We start from the raw sequence: 16,367 nt of genomic DNA, 5'->3' as shown, positions 1-16,367 counted from the left end.
TCTTGTTCTTTCCTTTATTACGTCACAATTATCGTTGTATATGTGAACATAAATCACCTATGTAGTACACAATGATGTATTCTGCTGCAATTCGGACCTTTTTGTGTGGCTCATCCTCTTGTTGTGCTTCCAAGCTTTAGAATGCAGAATCTACTGGTTTGATGAATATTTTTCATATGGAAAGATGTATACATAAAGCATATAACAAATTACCTACAATATCATGGGATTTTGTTCTAACTTTTTTTACTAACTAACACGAATTGTAAATGTTGTACAAAAGGCTGATTAGTTTGTGAAAAATCAAGAGAAGTTACATGTGCAGGGGCTGCAGAACCACAAGGGCTTCACCCCCAGCTTTCTCTAGATCATGTTCCTTTTTGCATTTTACACATTATTAGTGCAAATAAAAAATATCCTTGCATTTCACGTTCTGATACCATCTTCATAAATCTCCATCAGACTTGTTTGTCTTATTATTAGAAGCACAATTCTGAGAGATTCACAAATTCAACAAGACTTCAGTCAAAAATCTTTGAACTCATCTTTTCACCAGAAATGAATCCTTGTGAAACTTGCCACCCTCTGTTCATTCATTTAGAACGTTCCTTTTCTTCACTGCAGGCCAAAACAGCTCTCAGCAGTCATAACACAGCATTGCTCATTACCCTGATGCCATATTTGAGCTTCATGGCCATGCGTATGTCCCTCACATCCTGAATACCACTCCCGATTCAATCCTGAAATCCTTGGTCAGGTGACTATTAAACCAGCCCCACTATTCATACATGCAGATCTGGATGCATATTTACTTATTTGCTTGGTGTTTTATGCAGTATTCAAGAATATTTCACTTATAAGATGGTGGCCAGCATTATGGTGGAAGGAAACCGGGCAGAGCCCAGGGAAAACCCACAACCATCCGCAGGTTGCAGTAGACCTTCCCACGTACCGGGGTGCATATTGGCCCTCAACATTCAAATCCACTCTTCGACATCATAGTGCTTGTGTCTTGACCTTGACATCCTTGTTCCGAGCATCTGTTCCTCAATCTTCATTGCTACTCTGTCTTTGCCAGTCTAAAACAGTCTCTCTCTTTGACATTGTGGTGCCTGTGTCTTGACCTTCATGTCCTTGTGCCAGGCATCTACCCCACAATCTTCATCACTGCTTTGTCTTTGACTAGTAAAACCTGTTCCTCTTTGACACTGTGGTGCCTGTGTCTTGACCTTGACGTCCTTGTTCCTGACGTCTGTTCCTCAATCTTCATTGCTACACTTGACGTGCATTTGCCAGCAGACTACCGAAACAGCCCATCCCTTTGTACATTTTGGTACCTGTGCCTCTCTATATTTCAGGCCTCTGTCCCTCAACCTTCATTGCCCCGCCAGACTTCCCTCTCATTGTAAAATTTGGTACCTTGACCATAACATGTTCCTGGAGTATGTGCCTTAATCTTCATCGCTACTCCAGGCATCTGCAGTTGCAGGGTGACTAATAGCTCCTCTCTTTGCACCCAGCTGCCCTTTTTGTTCCCGAAGGTGGTCATCATAAGCCGTGTCAGTTTCGGGCAGCCACACGAGAATGTTACGGTCATTTCCCCCACTGTACAGCTCCTGGACATCCGGGTTGAACACACAGCAGTTGACCTGGTTATAATGTCCACGTAAAACATTCAGTCTGACCCCTGTAAAAAGGTCAAACACGTCAATGTTTGAGTCGCTGGGCACAAATAGAACGTCGGGTTTACAATTATGTGACACACACATTGTGATGCCCTTCCGTGTCTCATTAGTGACTTTCCCGTAATGCACCATTGTGTTTCGACCACTGGTAGTATTCCATAAATGAATGCGATCGTCTGTGCCAAAGGACACTAAATGCAATCCGTCCGAGCTGAAACACAAACTGTTCACATGCCCACTGTGAGAACTTGCACCTGAAGAAAAAAAAGCAACCTAATTTAGAGAATGGTATGCATACAACCACATGGTTTTCAAAGGGGAGCAGAAAATGGATCTAACACAACATTTTATCAAAACTGGACACAGTTATTGCTCTGAAGCCAATAAACATTCAGCATCAAGGAAATCATGAGATAAACAAAACTTAGGAAGGGATATGTCTGTGTTCTGAACTTGATCTAAGACTGCACAAAATGAGCCTGCACACACACTTTCATCAATTTGGGATAATATTTAGAAACTTTTTTTATTTTCGAATACCAAACGAAATCATGGAATTCATTAAATATACACTAAAATCCGAATTTTGTATAAGAACGATTTAACTGATTGTATGTGGTAACGTTTCTTTATATCCCAAACCTGTTCGCATGTTTATACGACAAAACATAAGACAACGTTTGACCATTTCATAATTTCTGAAGTTGCTACATGTTTGTAAGTGGGTTTTTTTTGGTTGTTGTCAGTTATTGTGGGATAGTAATGCAAAGAAGCACTGACATAACCTGCTAAAGAGCTCCAGAAATGACAATGACATGTAACACGAATCTATCTGATAACATTCAAATTTTGTTCTAATGCATGATTTTGCCATGGGCGAATTTGACTTGGATTGATGCAAACCTTTTCTTGTATCTGACTTGGCCTCTCCATTATGCTGATCTAGGCTCATAAGATAGCTCTTTGCTGAGCGAACATCCCACAGCAGAACATTGTTGTCTTCACTGAAGGCATTAAGAATATAGCACATAACACAACTACAACAACATGCACTGTTCATCGTCCAGTAGTCAATAATGATTTGGCTATATAAATATTAAATCAATATTTATTTGTAGCTTTAGCATTTTAGTCATTACAAACCATATGAACAAAGGCAATAAATGTAAAAAAAAATATTTCTACCCATTAACTGAATGGAAGTCAGGCAAAATATAGCAGAGAGCTCACAAACAACACATTTCAAAAACACTGTAGCAGTTTTTGAGAGGGCTGTAACTTGACGGGGCTACACATATGACTCTACAAATTACATGCATATGTAAGACATATTATTTGATGTCATCACACACTGAGTTTATTTCTGATCTTTTTTATTGCCAAAAACAAAAGTGCATGTCACAGAATCCTGTAAGTACTACATGCCCTGACCACAACAATCACAAATGTCCTAATCAATTTCAATAACATCAGGACCATTTATCCACTGTGATCAATTTGAATTTGATTTATTTCTTGTTGGCCACATCTTTCATAGTACATTTTTTGGACTGGCTGTTATGCAGAATTTATATTAAATAGTGACAAATTTTCAAAACGGGACAGCTGGACTTCATCTAAGCAATTAGAAGCTTAAGAACAGAGACAAAAAAAGGAAGTATGAGGCCAGCTTGTTACTTGCATGCACTGAGATCAAAGAGAGAGAGAGTTGGAGATGATTAATTTGATTTATTTATTTATTAGCTTGGTGTTTTACGCTGAACTCAAGAACAATTCACTTACATGATGGTATCCAGCATTATGGCTGAAGAAAACCAGGCAGAGCCTGGGCAAAACCCACAACCATCCGCAGGTTGCTGTCACATAAACTCACACCAACCACACTGGTAAGAGGCTTGTGGGTCATTCCGAAGAACTTGCACTCTAACCATCTTGGCCATGGAAATTATTGACAAATTTAATTTAAAATTCCTGTCATATTATAAAGTTCACCTATTAGGGCATTCAATACAGGAGTTTCAAGATTTCAACGTTACTTCATCATGGTGACTTAGTTCCATGAATTGCCATTGCTTTGCAGCATATGAGGGCTAATCAATGCATTTTAACACGGGTGAGTTAATACAATATTCAAAATTATCCACAAAGATGACATTCACTTACTGATTTACCTAAACAATCTTCTAAACTAAATATTTTAGGAAACAGAAGTCCATTTTAGATAATATCAATTATTGTATATTCATGTCCATATTAAAATTTAATAATCACCCCTCTCGTGTTGTAAAAGGAAGTCACCATGATGCTATTGCGTTAAATCTTAACAGTCCCATATTCACCTGCTCCTGTAAGTTAAAGTGTGTGAAGCAGAATGTATACCAATGTTAAACTAGCTACAGTGTGTACTAACCTTCCTGTGGCTAAAATGAACTCATCTCTTGTTGACCAGCGGACAGCAAACACCGTCTTCTTGTGGCCCTTGAGCCTGTGAATGGCTGAGCCAGATTTGAGATCCACCAGTTTCACCGTGGCCCCTAAACACCCGACAGCCAGCAGACTGTGCTGGGAGGCTACTGGGGACATGTGGTGACTGTAAACAATACCACTGAACTCAAATGTATCTGCAGGCTACAAAAGAGAACACATGTAAATTGTGTAACGCTACACTTAAGAATTTTTCACTATCAAGAGGAGGGTTAATGAGTGGAGAAATGAGAGCAAGCTACAGGCTTTTGGCAAATTACTCAGGTACAGATCATGATGTGAGCAAACCACATTGGCAAAAGACAAGTGGTCTTCAATGAATGTTGTACTGTACAATTTCTATACATGGTTCTTGTGCAGTTGCATCTATGTATGACGAGAGAAAGAATTATGATGGCTACCACTAAGTATGTATGTATGAGGGCCCAGTTTCATAAAGCGGTGTAGGTCATTTTTTATTGTACATCTGTTGCACGATATTTTGTACGCCACTATTACTGTGCCATTGTCCTATATGTGTGATTATCATACATGTATGACGGCTTTGTGAAACTGGGCCCACATCTGCTCAATACACAAGTTTACAGTGTTACCTTAAACGGTCAAGTTGGAACGTAAGCAGACTCTGACCATAGTGAAAAGAGCTACAACTGGCCAAGCCACTGCCCATGTGGCTTTATTTACATTATAAATGCAAAATCGGGAACTCGTGTAGTTTAACAACTATCGACACAATTCAATCTGAAGTTTGTCATAGTTTAATACGTACAATAAGTGTATTGGTGTCCCAGACTTTGAGGAGTTTGTCTGTGCCACTGGACGTGAAGAGTCCTGTGTCCAGCGGGTACCACTGGACGGTCAACAGACTGTGTTTGTGGACATGACGATGAGACTTGCCCACTGTACACACACTTGGACAGGTAAACTTGATATCCCCGCTGGTATTGTGAAGGTCGTATAAGGCAATGACACCTTCAGATCCCCCGGACAGCATACTGCAGAAAAAGTAATGACAATGGATTAACAACATTATTCATGTTATTTACATTTACCTGGGAAGATCTGTCAGCAACATGCTGATGGTCATGGGTTTCTCCAGTTTGCCCCATCATAACTTTGGCTGCTGTTAAATAAGCCAAAAAGTTTGGCATACACAGCAATCAAATAAAAAAATATTTATATACTGTGAGAAAACTGAACTTTGTAGGGACTGCCCTTCCTCTTTCAGGTTTGTAATGTCACCAAATGGTATAATGAAGCCCTGACAATAGAAAACCTGACTCCCTCTCCCCCAACACACACACACACGCATGCACAATTAAACGCATTTATCTTTAAATTGAACGTTCTTTTCAAGTTTTTTTTTTTTAACTACAGTGTTGCATTGTGTTAATCATTTTAAAAACTAACTATTACGCTCTCATTTTTGCTGCCTATATTTTGAACAAGCCTATGATCACGGGACTTACTATCGCCTTTCCACACAATCAATGTCCAGGGTATTAATCCCACCAGAGTGGATTTGCTGAACATCGCGGTGGCGACTTAATCCAAGACAAAAGGCCCTTCTCGTCGACTCAGCCCATTTGATCAGCAATGGATCGTCTATGCCAGACTGTCTACACTGTAAAAAATTCAGCATTTTACTTATTTTCTCCAATATCGTCGCTTAAACTTCCCATTACTTTGTGCCACTCTCGTTTCATGCTGTTGTGACAGCCCCGCTCTCTAGTTAAAAAAGTGCACAAAAGGTGAATTGTCTCCGCACAGATAATATGCTGTTCTCTATCAGTTAAGTCTAAAACCTCTGCGTAGAGAATGCTATTCTAGAATAACACACAACAACAACAACTACACGTGGGTTAGTTGACCAAAGGCAGAGTCTACGCAACTGTCAACTGAAATGGCAGCAGATATCTTAATTTACGAAGGCTGTAACTTTTTTAGACAAAGACTCATATTGGCTACGTTAAGTGGCAAAACAGTGAAGATCAAGAAAATAAGGGCCAAGGATGATAATCCAGGACTGAGAGGTAATACTCAGTGCAGACTCGGAGTTGTACAACTACAAGTACACGCTGGTAACTTACAGGATTAGTGTCCAGATTTATTATTTATTCTCACTTAGCTACCCCTGTATACTTTGTTAAATTTATTTAAAAAAAATATTGAAAAAAGGTACATTATCTGAGCAGAAGTCCATTACCAAGGAAGCGTGCAACTTTCCTATTCTGTAAGACGGGTCAGAAGTTGGAGGTCACATGACCATCTTTTCGTGTCTAAAAACAATGGAAAAAGCCACTTTTGGCCTCTTTGCTAGCGACCAGTAAGGCCTCGTTGTACAAAATAACGTCACGAAAGCTCTGCAGAAATACTCTGACTATCTGGAAAGCTAAAAATTATACAAATCCTATGCATACAAGATCACTGACAGCGATTCCAAAATAGGCATTTTCCTATGCAAAAACATTGGGAGGACCGTAACACAGGATAAAGCTGTATATATCTTACCAGTAAGTATTGCCAGTATGCATGGAAATACCTGGATAAAAATTAAATGCAAAGTTTGATAACTTGCAATCTGGCCGGAGATGTTAGTGTCATAAATCGGAACTTCAGCGACTTCCACTATGGGCTCATATTGATCAGGTGTTATATTTACTTCTCTGTACCTAGAATCCATCTCAAAAATGACATCGTTACAAATTCCCTGGTAATTTAGGCCAGTTAAACTATCATCACCTGCTGAGCCGCACAGTTGTGCTGGGCGGTCGGCTCGAGATCGGCTAGAGCAGTAAATCTGTTGTTTTTAGTGGATTTAAAGTTATTGTTACATTTCTCAGAAGCTATCCCAGTAGTATTCTGTTTGAACAGGTTATAATCTGTATAATCAGAACCATTAGGTAAATGTGGACACTAATCCTTTAATTGACCATCACAATAATTGTTACCTTGAACTGTCAAACGGTATTGTAGAATTCTCTTTTCGCTTTTATCTTAAATCAGTTAAGTCTTGTATGAATTTTGAAATAGCACCCCGATTTCATCTTCTGCAGACTTTGAAGCAAGCTTCATTCGACTGCTGGATAAGGTGACCAATGGATCAAAGATCGTTGTGAGTGAAACAGGTAAAGGACCGGTAATTAACTATTCTGCTATATATTCAAACAAGTGTGAAATAGGACACACATTTCAGTGGCATTGGAAGGAAATTAGAAGTGTTGAGGGGTGGGGGGAAGGTGGAGTGAGGCACAACTATCATAGCAAATTAGCCAAGGATTCAGAGGGTTCGAAAGCTTCATGACTCTAGATTGCTCTTGATGAGATCTCTGCCTTTTTGAGGCATAGATGTGAAGGGTAAAGGGCCTTAAAAGTGACATACTCAGCTGAAAATGAAAGAGTTTTAAAAGCCTTCCCTAGCATATTAGGAGAGAATCCAGGGGCTACTCTGTCTTTGATTGCCATAGACATATTTTTCAGCAAACATTGAAAGTTGAGGTGCCGAAACATGGGGTCTAAAGAGTATACAGAGCCGAGAAAGTGACATGCCCGGTGTTGGGGAAAGTGGATAGTTCAGATGTCTATAAGAGCACATTAGACAAGGGTACAGGGGCTGCTTAGGCCTCAGAAGCTATGTGACCTTAAATTATCATATAGATGAGTTTTCTGCTCTTCAAAGTTAATGTGTGCCCCGAGGTGTGGGTCCAAAAACTAACAAAACCTTTAAAGATAAGATGTTAGTGCCCTGTGTTTAGGAGTCATGGTTCCCAGTTTAAAATTCAGGGCCTCAACTTATATACGACAGCCACACATGAGCAACTGTGGCAAAATTTTTTCACTGTGTAAAAGGCTTTGTAAAAGAGCCTTATCTGGCTGACTGAAAATAAAGAATTTCAGAATTTTTAATACAATTTTGAATACATCATGTTAATTGTGAAGATGAAAGAGAATCTAGCTTTAAATTGCTTGGTTGTGTATTTAGCTTAATCTTTTTGATTAAGCAATAATGATTATTATTAAGTCTAAGTTGTTCTTTAGTACAGTAAATGTGTAAGAATTGAAAATTCAGAACGAGGTGCTACAGTGCTAGGTCAGATTCTTCTTGGTATGTAAAACGTATTTGTGGAGGGTGGGGGCGAGAGGTGGGGGAGTATAAACATATCTGAGCCCCTACCACTTGAAAACTGGAGTAGCCCTGACAACCCATCCTCCTGTCACATTTGTATTTTTTCTGTGTCTTTTATTTATTACTTCTCATTGTGTTTTAGGCACATGTTTATTGTACCAGCCTGGCCTGTTGATTGGAGGAAATGTGGATCATGACTGTAACTTGAAGCGAGCAATTGGTTACTACCTGGAAGCACTCCTCTGCTTATCTCCCTTTACCAAGGAACCTCTCCATGCCGTGCTAAAGGGAATAACCAATGATCAAACAGATCCTTCTGTAAGACAATGAATGTTTATTTATTTATCTGCAAAACATTTTTCTACTTCCTATTGCAATGTAAATCAGTCATTCTAAACAAGATCAGTATTTTGTTGATGAAGTTTGTAACATTTTTAAGCGCTTTCCGTCCTTTAAGGTTGATCTTATCAAACTGTCCATGTTGCCTGTGCTCAAGCGATTTCTCGGAACCGATGAAGGCTTGGAGTTAAAGGCAAGTTTCTGTGTTTTATTTATTTATTTGATTGTTGTTTAATTCCATGCTCAAGCATTTTGTGTTTTCCTAGTTTCAGTTGTTTTATAGCCATATTGAACAATAAATTTACTGTTCATAACTTCTGTGTAATTTTGAAGCTTTAAGATTTCATATACTGGACATGTGGGTCGGCGATCAATCATGATGTGCACCAAATTATTGCTAATATGTAACGCCTAATGCTTGTCAAGCTGTCAACAGTAAATAGTGTTTTTGAGCTGCTGTTTTTGAACATATTTTCCCTGTGCTGTTTCTCACAGGTTAGTCGCAGAGGGGCAGCCCCTGATGGGGGAGGAGAGGTTGTTTTTACTTGTCCATGTCGACAGAAACTTCGCCCCATACAGCTGACAGAGCCAGGCAAAGTTAAGAGGATAAGAGGAATAGCATATCCTTTGATAAACCTGATGTTTACCCTCAATCTTCATACAGTTAAGATTTAAAGTTGTATTGTGACAGCTGGGGATTTGAACCAGGAGTCTGAAAGAAATGTTTGGTTTCTGCCATTGTGTTAATGGGTGATCACAGATGGATTGAAACAGACTTTTCTCCTAGCCTTCCAGCAGATCTTATTGCTCCAAATGCCTAAGTGTGTAAATCCAGAATATATAAACCTTGCAGTAAAAAAGGCAAGATGAAAAAAAAAAAACAAGTCTACACGTTTCGATGTATTGGTGTGTGGCTATGTGAACTTGAGGTTTATGCATCCGGGGGAAGGTCTGCTAGCAACCTGCAGATGGTCATGACTTCCACCGGCCTCTGCCTTGTTTCTTCCCACCATAATGCTGGCCACCGTCATATGAAGTGAAATATATTTTAAGGATGGTGTAAAACAACAGTCAAATAAATAAAATCAAAATAAAGGTGAGGCGTGTGAACTGCCAGATTAGTCAAGGTTTTCATCTGTACATACACCTTCATTGAAAACAAACCTGTTGAGGCTAAACATTGTGTTGCACAAACTTCACATTTCCTTGACTGTACTCAATTGGGCCACCAGAGTATCTCCAGCTATAGCCAACAGGATTGTGGACTCAACCAGAAGCATTTTGAATAAATGCCTACCAGATATTTACATCTACACTGACCACCACAAGGGAAGTCAATCTGGGAGGTAAGAGCACTAAGGGGAGATAATAAGCCAGGTCAACTCAGACCTCTTTTGGGAAGTAAAGTTAATATGTAAATATTCCTCTTGTAGGAAATAGCATTTTTTTTTTTTTTTTATTATTATTATTTTTTTCTCAATGAGTTAACAAGTATTATCTTAATTGCCTTAATGTTTCATATATGGCTAGGTCAAAATTATTCAAAAAGATTTAGCTGAACTTGCTTGTGCTGTTGTTTTTCACTTCAGGAGTCCTGGGTTTGGGCTGACCTTGGTAGCAGAGACAACAAATGGAGTGTTTTTGAGTGCAGAATCTGCATCAAATCCTAAAGGTTCCGAAAATGGAGTTACAGTTCCTGAAGACCTAGGCAAAAATACAGCCCTTTTACTTCTGCAAGAAATATATAAGGTGCTTATCCTGTACTGTACATTTTCTCTGACTTCATCCATGGGAGCTGTATCTAGTCTATTTATTATTTGGTTGATCAGCGTTTCTCTTTCTCCACTGTATTTTTATTTATTTATTCATATTTTTCTTCACTTCTAAGCATAATGCTTATAACTGAAAGAGTGAAGAAAATAATGATGGTAAAGGGTCATAACCAGGCTTGACCTCATTATCATCATGGTTAATGTGCTGTCCCACTAAAACACCATGCCAAATACACTAGACATGACACTGCATCCAGTCACTGTATACTGACACATGACTGACCAAAACTTGGTGGGACCTCCATGCCTAAGGTGGTTAGTATGCCAGCATGGCACAATGACCTAACTCATGCTGGCCTCCTATCCGGCCATAAATGGGAAGGTCTGCTAGTAACCGATGGATGGTCATAGGGATTTCCCCAGGCTCTGACCAGTTTCCTACCACCATAATGCTGACTGCTGTCATAGAAGTGAAATATTCTTGAGTACTATTTGGCATGGTGCTGTTTTGGTTCAGCTGAATTCTACTGTTCACATTATCACTTTTTTGTATGCTTGAAGGGAGGCTGTGTAGACACGACTGGTCAGAGCATGGCAGCTCTGTTCATGGTTCTCGGTCAGCAAGATGTGTCCAAGCTTCTAATTGGTCAGCTCACTCCTTACACGTAAGACCGTCTGCATGCAGCATGCATGCTAATGTTTATATTATGTTTTGGGAGACCAAAACAGAGCTCTTTAACTTTTGGTACCTGTATGTAATGAGGCATTGTAACGTAAAGTTACATGACAAACTTTCACAAAGTTCATTACCAATATAATAGCTTCTTTACAGCTAAAACCAGCATTCAGTAAAATTCCTGATCCTATTTTTATCCATCATTCAAAGATAAGGCTTGTTGCCTTCTGTGCACTGTTCTGACATGTTGAATTAGTTTGTATACTGGCAGGCCTACGTCTTGATAAACCTCACTGAATAACTTGATAACGATGCATTGCTGTGTTTACTTTATATAGGACCTTATAACTAGATACAGTAACTTACACTTCCCTAACATCTGAACTTTTTTTCATGTATTTATTTCACTGTACATAAGGATATTGACTTATTGCTGATTTAAACCAGGTAGAAGATAAACAAAATCACTACTTTTTGCCAACAAAACTCCTTCAAAATATGTATGGCTATAACTGAGCCTTGAGCAATCTGAACTCAAGCATAAGCCAGGGTCTGGTGATCTGAAATAAGATCACCTTGACTTCTAAGTTGAATTAATTTGGCTATGTTGGTTAAAAAAATAACAATGTTTTCTGTTACTGCTCTTCTCTGACAGGATCCAGTATCTGCGCCACATTCGTGACTTTCTACAGGTCATGTTTAAAATGGATGTCCAGAGAAAGGACGAGGAAGATACCCAAACAGGAGGAGACAACCTACTTCTGACATGTGTGGGTGTCGGATACTCCAATATCAGCAAGCGCATTCTTTAACAACGGGCATCCCATTGTTTTTGAATTTTGAACTTGAAAAATGACATTGATTCATAAGCTATCAGCTGATCATAATTGCCATCGCAGCATATGTTAAAGACATGTGTTGTTATGGTAATTACATTTCACTTAGGCTGTAATGGAGGACTTTTGAATTCGTGACACAGTTTTCATCTTGCTCCTACATTTATCTGCATACCAATATGTGAGCAAATTCATCAATATTCATCTGGACTGATGAAATCGGTGAAATCACCAATGAAGTGACTGTGTATGTCAAGAAGTTGGCAGATACTTTTATATATGGACTAATGAAACGCTGTTTACGACGGTAATTCCATTTTGTGGTTTTTAAAATAACTCTTCACCACATCTTTTTGTTTATCAATATTGTTCTATGATTTTCATCGTAAATCTGTTTATATACATATTTCTAGCATATCTGCCAAATACATACTGCACAGAGAATAGAGACGTTGACTGCATGTATCGTACCGTATATGCAGTGAAGTTTTTCATGAGAACCAACACTGTTGTCGAATAGTAACACCATAGCATTCAGCAGGGTTGTTCCATCTACAGGGAGGATAGGTTGGTAGCACTGACAGTTTAATCTTATGAAAACAAACTATACGACATCATCAGCATAAAGCTGTGCAATCCACACATAGGTCAGTATGTTTAACTTGAGGGCAGATTACTTACACTCGCTGTCAGATCTATGTACACTTAGAAACTACCAAGTATAAACAAAAGCCACAGCAAAATTCTACGGATACATGTTAATTTATTTACTTTGATTTTTCATCGAAATTTTCATGTTCATTCAAAATTGTCCAGTCTTTATCATTTTATGTGGTAAATAATAAAGTGTTTTCCAGTGCCCACACAAACACCCTACCTCTTTATCCAATGTTTGTATAATACGCTGGAGGCTCAAATATATGGTGACATGGGCAAGTAAGTGTGAGAAATATCCAAGCCTGCAGGCCTTCATCCCGGACTTCATGTTATCAGTGACGGCACAAAGCAGTTGAGCTAGCTGAGAATCTCTAGCTGGTAACATCCTGTTTATGATGGCCGTCTGTCAATCTCTTTTTAGTTTTATTTCCACATCTCAACACTCCTGTCTGAAATCTTCTCGCAAATAAAAGACTTAAATGTATGAAAATCACCCAACAACCAACATGAACATATCACATGCCAAATGCGGGATTCTCATTGGTTCTCGACATGTGGACCCTCTAGTTCTTTAAAGTTGACTCTTCCATGGAGCGATCAGTGCAAGAGAAGTGTAATTAAAATAAAGGGGTGAATAGGTAGTCTGAAAAACGAAAGGGAGTAAAAACGGTATATTAGGGTAAAATACATGTGAACAAACTGTTGTGTTAGAATAGAATGAAGCCATTATTTCTTAATATCTGATGTTCACAGCCGCACTGCGTCTTCATATACCATCCACATAAACTGCTGGAATACGAATGAAAAATGATCTTCATCTTACTTTGATTACACTGGCTGAATGTCAGTATCTATGGATATCAGTCGCAGTGGGCGGCTTCAGTGGCCTGATGATTAGAGCATCTGTCTCCCAGTCAGGAGACCTGGAATCAAACCCGGGTCAGGTCATACCACAGACTTGAATAATTTTACTTGTTGTAGCCTGAAAATCCGCTCTAAGGATAACTTATATTTACTGATACACAGAGACCGCTTCCACCCTTAGCCCGGACGATGTGTGCACACGATAACGACATATCCATATTCAGCTACCCTATTGGCAAAGCTTGATGTATACGCAATACTTATACTTATATCCAAATCCACTTAATACATGGCTTATCAGCAAGGTAAGACATTTATGCACATTTTGCAACCGTTGACACTGGCCCTTACTTGATATTTCCTCAGAAATATTAGAAGAAGGTCTACTTTGAGCTACTCACCACGTGATGCTGTCTACCCGATTGACCTAAATTGGTACGTTAATCACGTTGAGGTCTATTGAGAATCTGACATCATGCAAACATGTATCTCAATTCCATTCTATAGAACAGCTCAGCAGGCAAGGATGGACCATGGTGTTGTTTTAAAAGCTAATTGTTGAGTGAAGTAGAAATATGAAGGGCCAGATTCTTTTAAAATGGCAAGAAATTGACGCTGTGACTGCAAGTTTTTTTTTTCTCTTCAAAATCCAAACGTCAACCACATGAGTTACCTTGGATAGCATGGAATACCACTGGTATATGCCACAGAATTGGATAAAAATTGTCCAGGAGACCATGAAATTGTGCACGAATGTAATTCACTTGACTTCTGTCATTGACACGTATGTGTTTTCTTGTATTTTCGTTCCGCCGAATTAGTCGGCAGAAGGCTCTGTTCCCATATCCATGTTTTACTATGGACAGCTCCTCGGCTGTGAACTAGACCTTACATAATATTAAAAGTTCACAGCCGATTTTTTGGCTATACTTACTGCTGCCTCGCTAGGCACTCAGCACATTTCCCTGCTGAGATTAGAGCAGGGAAACCAGACTGGTTGGCCCAGTGTCAGTATAATGTGTCTTGGTGGGGTGTCATGTCTGGTGTCTTCGGCATGATACGTCAGTTGCAGCAGCACTTTGGAGGCATGGACTGGCTGTACCACAAGAAGACAGAATGTATATGTACACACACCTAATGATGACCCATCATCATAGGACTGAGGAAATGTATGATGTAAAACCCCAAACGTACATACATACATACATCCATACATAATCTGTAATTACCCAGTAAACCTTGTCTAACAAATAGTTTAAAACATTTTGTTAAAATGAAGTGGCCTATGGGTTTATATAAAATGAGTTCATGTTGTTGTGTGATAAATGATGATGTTATAAACTGACTGAAATGAATAAATGCATCTGCCATTCTCAGTGAATGTTGTCATTTTCTGGTACATTTTGCATAAAACGCCTCAGCGCGATGACCCAGTGCTAATAGAGTGACCTTCATAAGATGGAGATCCAGGTTGAATTAGGCCTAAGAAGTCTTTATTTCCATGTAGTATTATGCTTAGTTTGGTGCTTAGTGCAAGGAAATGGGCCAAGCATGTACTGTGACTATAGCTGCATGTGATAGGTGCTTCATTCCAGGTGCCTTAAGAGTGACATTTTAGTGAGATAGCATGATATGCGTTTAGAATGGCATGCTATAAGGAGACAGTTGTTGTTGTGAAATTATTGAAATAATCTTGGAAAGCCACTTACGCAAACATCAACCTGTCTGCATATACTGGTACGAAAGATGAAGGTTTTGCTTTGTGGATTATTTACATCTGTATTTGAACTTCACATCTACATATAAATTTCAGATTTTTCTCATTTGAGCAATAACGAAATTACCACTGCACAGTTGCCACTATTTTGATTTTTGTTTAACGACCTACTCAAAAATATATTTGAGGAGGGGGGCGGGAGCAGGTATTTGGTGGCCCTGCCTTATTTGCTAAGGCATGTGGGGGCGTTGTGTAAAGACCATTAAAACTCAGTATTTCCGAAACTTCCTTGGTCCAACTTTTTTTTTATTAGATCTTTATTTTTGTTGTTTTGAGGGCTGAGTAAAATGAAGCAGTACCCGTAGGGCCTACAGTACAGTAATGATGTTTGTACAGTAGTACGGTACGGTAATGACTTCTATATGGTAGTGGAAATCGTGAACCAATACTGAAATTGATGATGAAATATCTCTATTTTGGGTAGCAAGAGTAAATACTACACTAGCAGAGACCCACAGGAGCTTTATCCAAAAGTTGTCAGTAGTAAAAATACAAAACTGATCACGTTCCTGGCAGCTGACATTGTCAATATGGTCCTTAAACAGTGTGACACCACTCAAGCATTTATCTGCTTTTTGATATTAGAACTTCTTTTTTTAAAAGTAAACGCAGGCCTAGTGCTATAGGTCTTTTTTTTCAATGGTTTCTCCATCGATACTTTCGGTGTAGGCCGTTGCCTAGCTACCACACTTCTTCCATTGAAAGAAATCAAGGAAGCAGCCAACATTCAGCCTATCTCCATGTACTCTTTCGTGTTGGAGGTAATATTGGACAATAACGCGGGCGTTGATGGCGGTATACTTGATTTGTTTTTTTCCTGAATTAACTTTCTGTCAGCTTGATTTGAGCTCCTTTGCCCGTAGAAGCTCTTCTAAGACCAGACTGGAAGAGGCAGAAGATCTTCCGGAAGATTGACAATTTCAGAACCTACAGATCAAGGTGGGGAAATTCAAGGTAAACATTAGTCCATCGGACTTTAAAAGATAAACTGCTGACAGCGAAATCGAGTAGCTAAACTTTTGACAGCGAAATCCAGTAGCTAAACTGTTGACAGTAAAATCCAATAGCTATTTATACATTTGGCAAAATTGAATAGCCAAAAAACAATACAAATTCCCAACCAAACAGCCAGCACATACCCTACTTCAAAA

The 16,367-nt window shown here is 39.0% G+C and overlaps 2 protein-coding genes across 2 annotated transcripts; one reads left to right on the top strand and one right to left on the bottom strand.

Annotated features, from left to right (window-relative positions):
* Positions 1-17: 17 nt before the first annotated feature.
* On the bottom strand, positions 18-5,884 carry LOC135471281 (DNA excision repair protein ERCC-8-like). Its single transcript, XM_064750449.1, has 5 exons — positions 5,639-5,884; positions 4,939-5,164; positions 4,096-4,313; positions 2,589-2,689; positions 18-1,939 (listed from the first exon to the last, which is right to left on the bottom strand). Exons 1-5 carry the CDS (start codon positions 5,809-5,811, stop codon positions 1,452-1,454), a joined length of 1,206 nt encoding a protein of 401 aa, XP_064606519.1. The 5' UTR covers positions 5,812-5,884; the 3' UTR covers positions 18-1,451.
* A 136-nt stretch (positions 5,885-6,020) lies between these two features.
* On the top strand, positions 6,021-14,716 carry LOC135471146 (RNA 3'-terminal phosphate cyclase-like protein). The gene is made up of 9 exons (XM_064750235.1): positions 6,021-6,202; positions 7,226-7,297; positions 8,438-8,613; positions 8,753-8,827; positions 9,130-9,254; positions 9,855-9,980; positions 10,224-10,383; positions 10,968-11,071; positions 11,738-14,716. Exons 1-9 carry the CDS (start codon positions 6,073-6,075, stop codon positions 11,892-11,894), a joined length of 1,125 nt encoding a protein of 374 aa, XP_064606305.1. The 5' UTR covers positions 6,021-6,072; the 3' UTR covers positions 11,895-14,716.
* Positions 14,717-16,367: the final 1,651 nt, after the last annotated feature.

The sequence above is a fragment of the Liolophura sinensis genome, chromosome 7 (assembly GCF_032854445.1).
Source record: "Liolophura sinensis isolate JHLJ2023 chromosome 7, CUHK_Ljap_v2, whole genome shotgun sequence".
Classification (NCBI taxonomy): Eukaryota; Metazoa; Mollusca; class Polyplacophora; order Chitonida; family Chitonidae; genus Liolophura; species Liolophura sinensis.
Note: the sequence above shows the minus strand (reverse complement) of the source record. Positions and strands in the feature narration are given on the sequence as shown.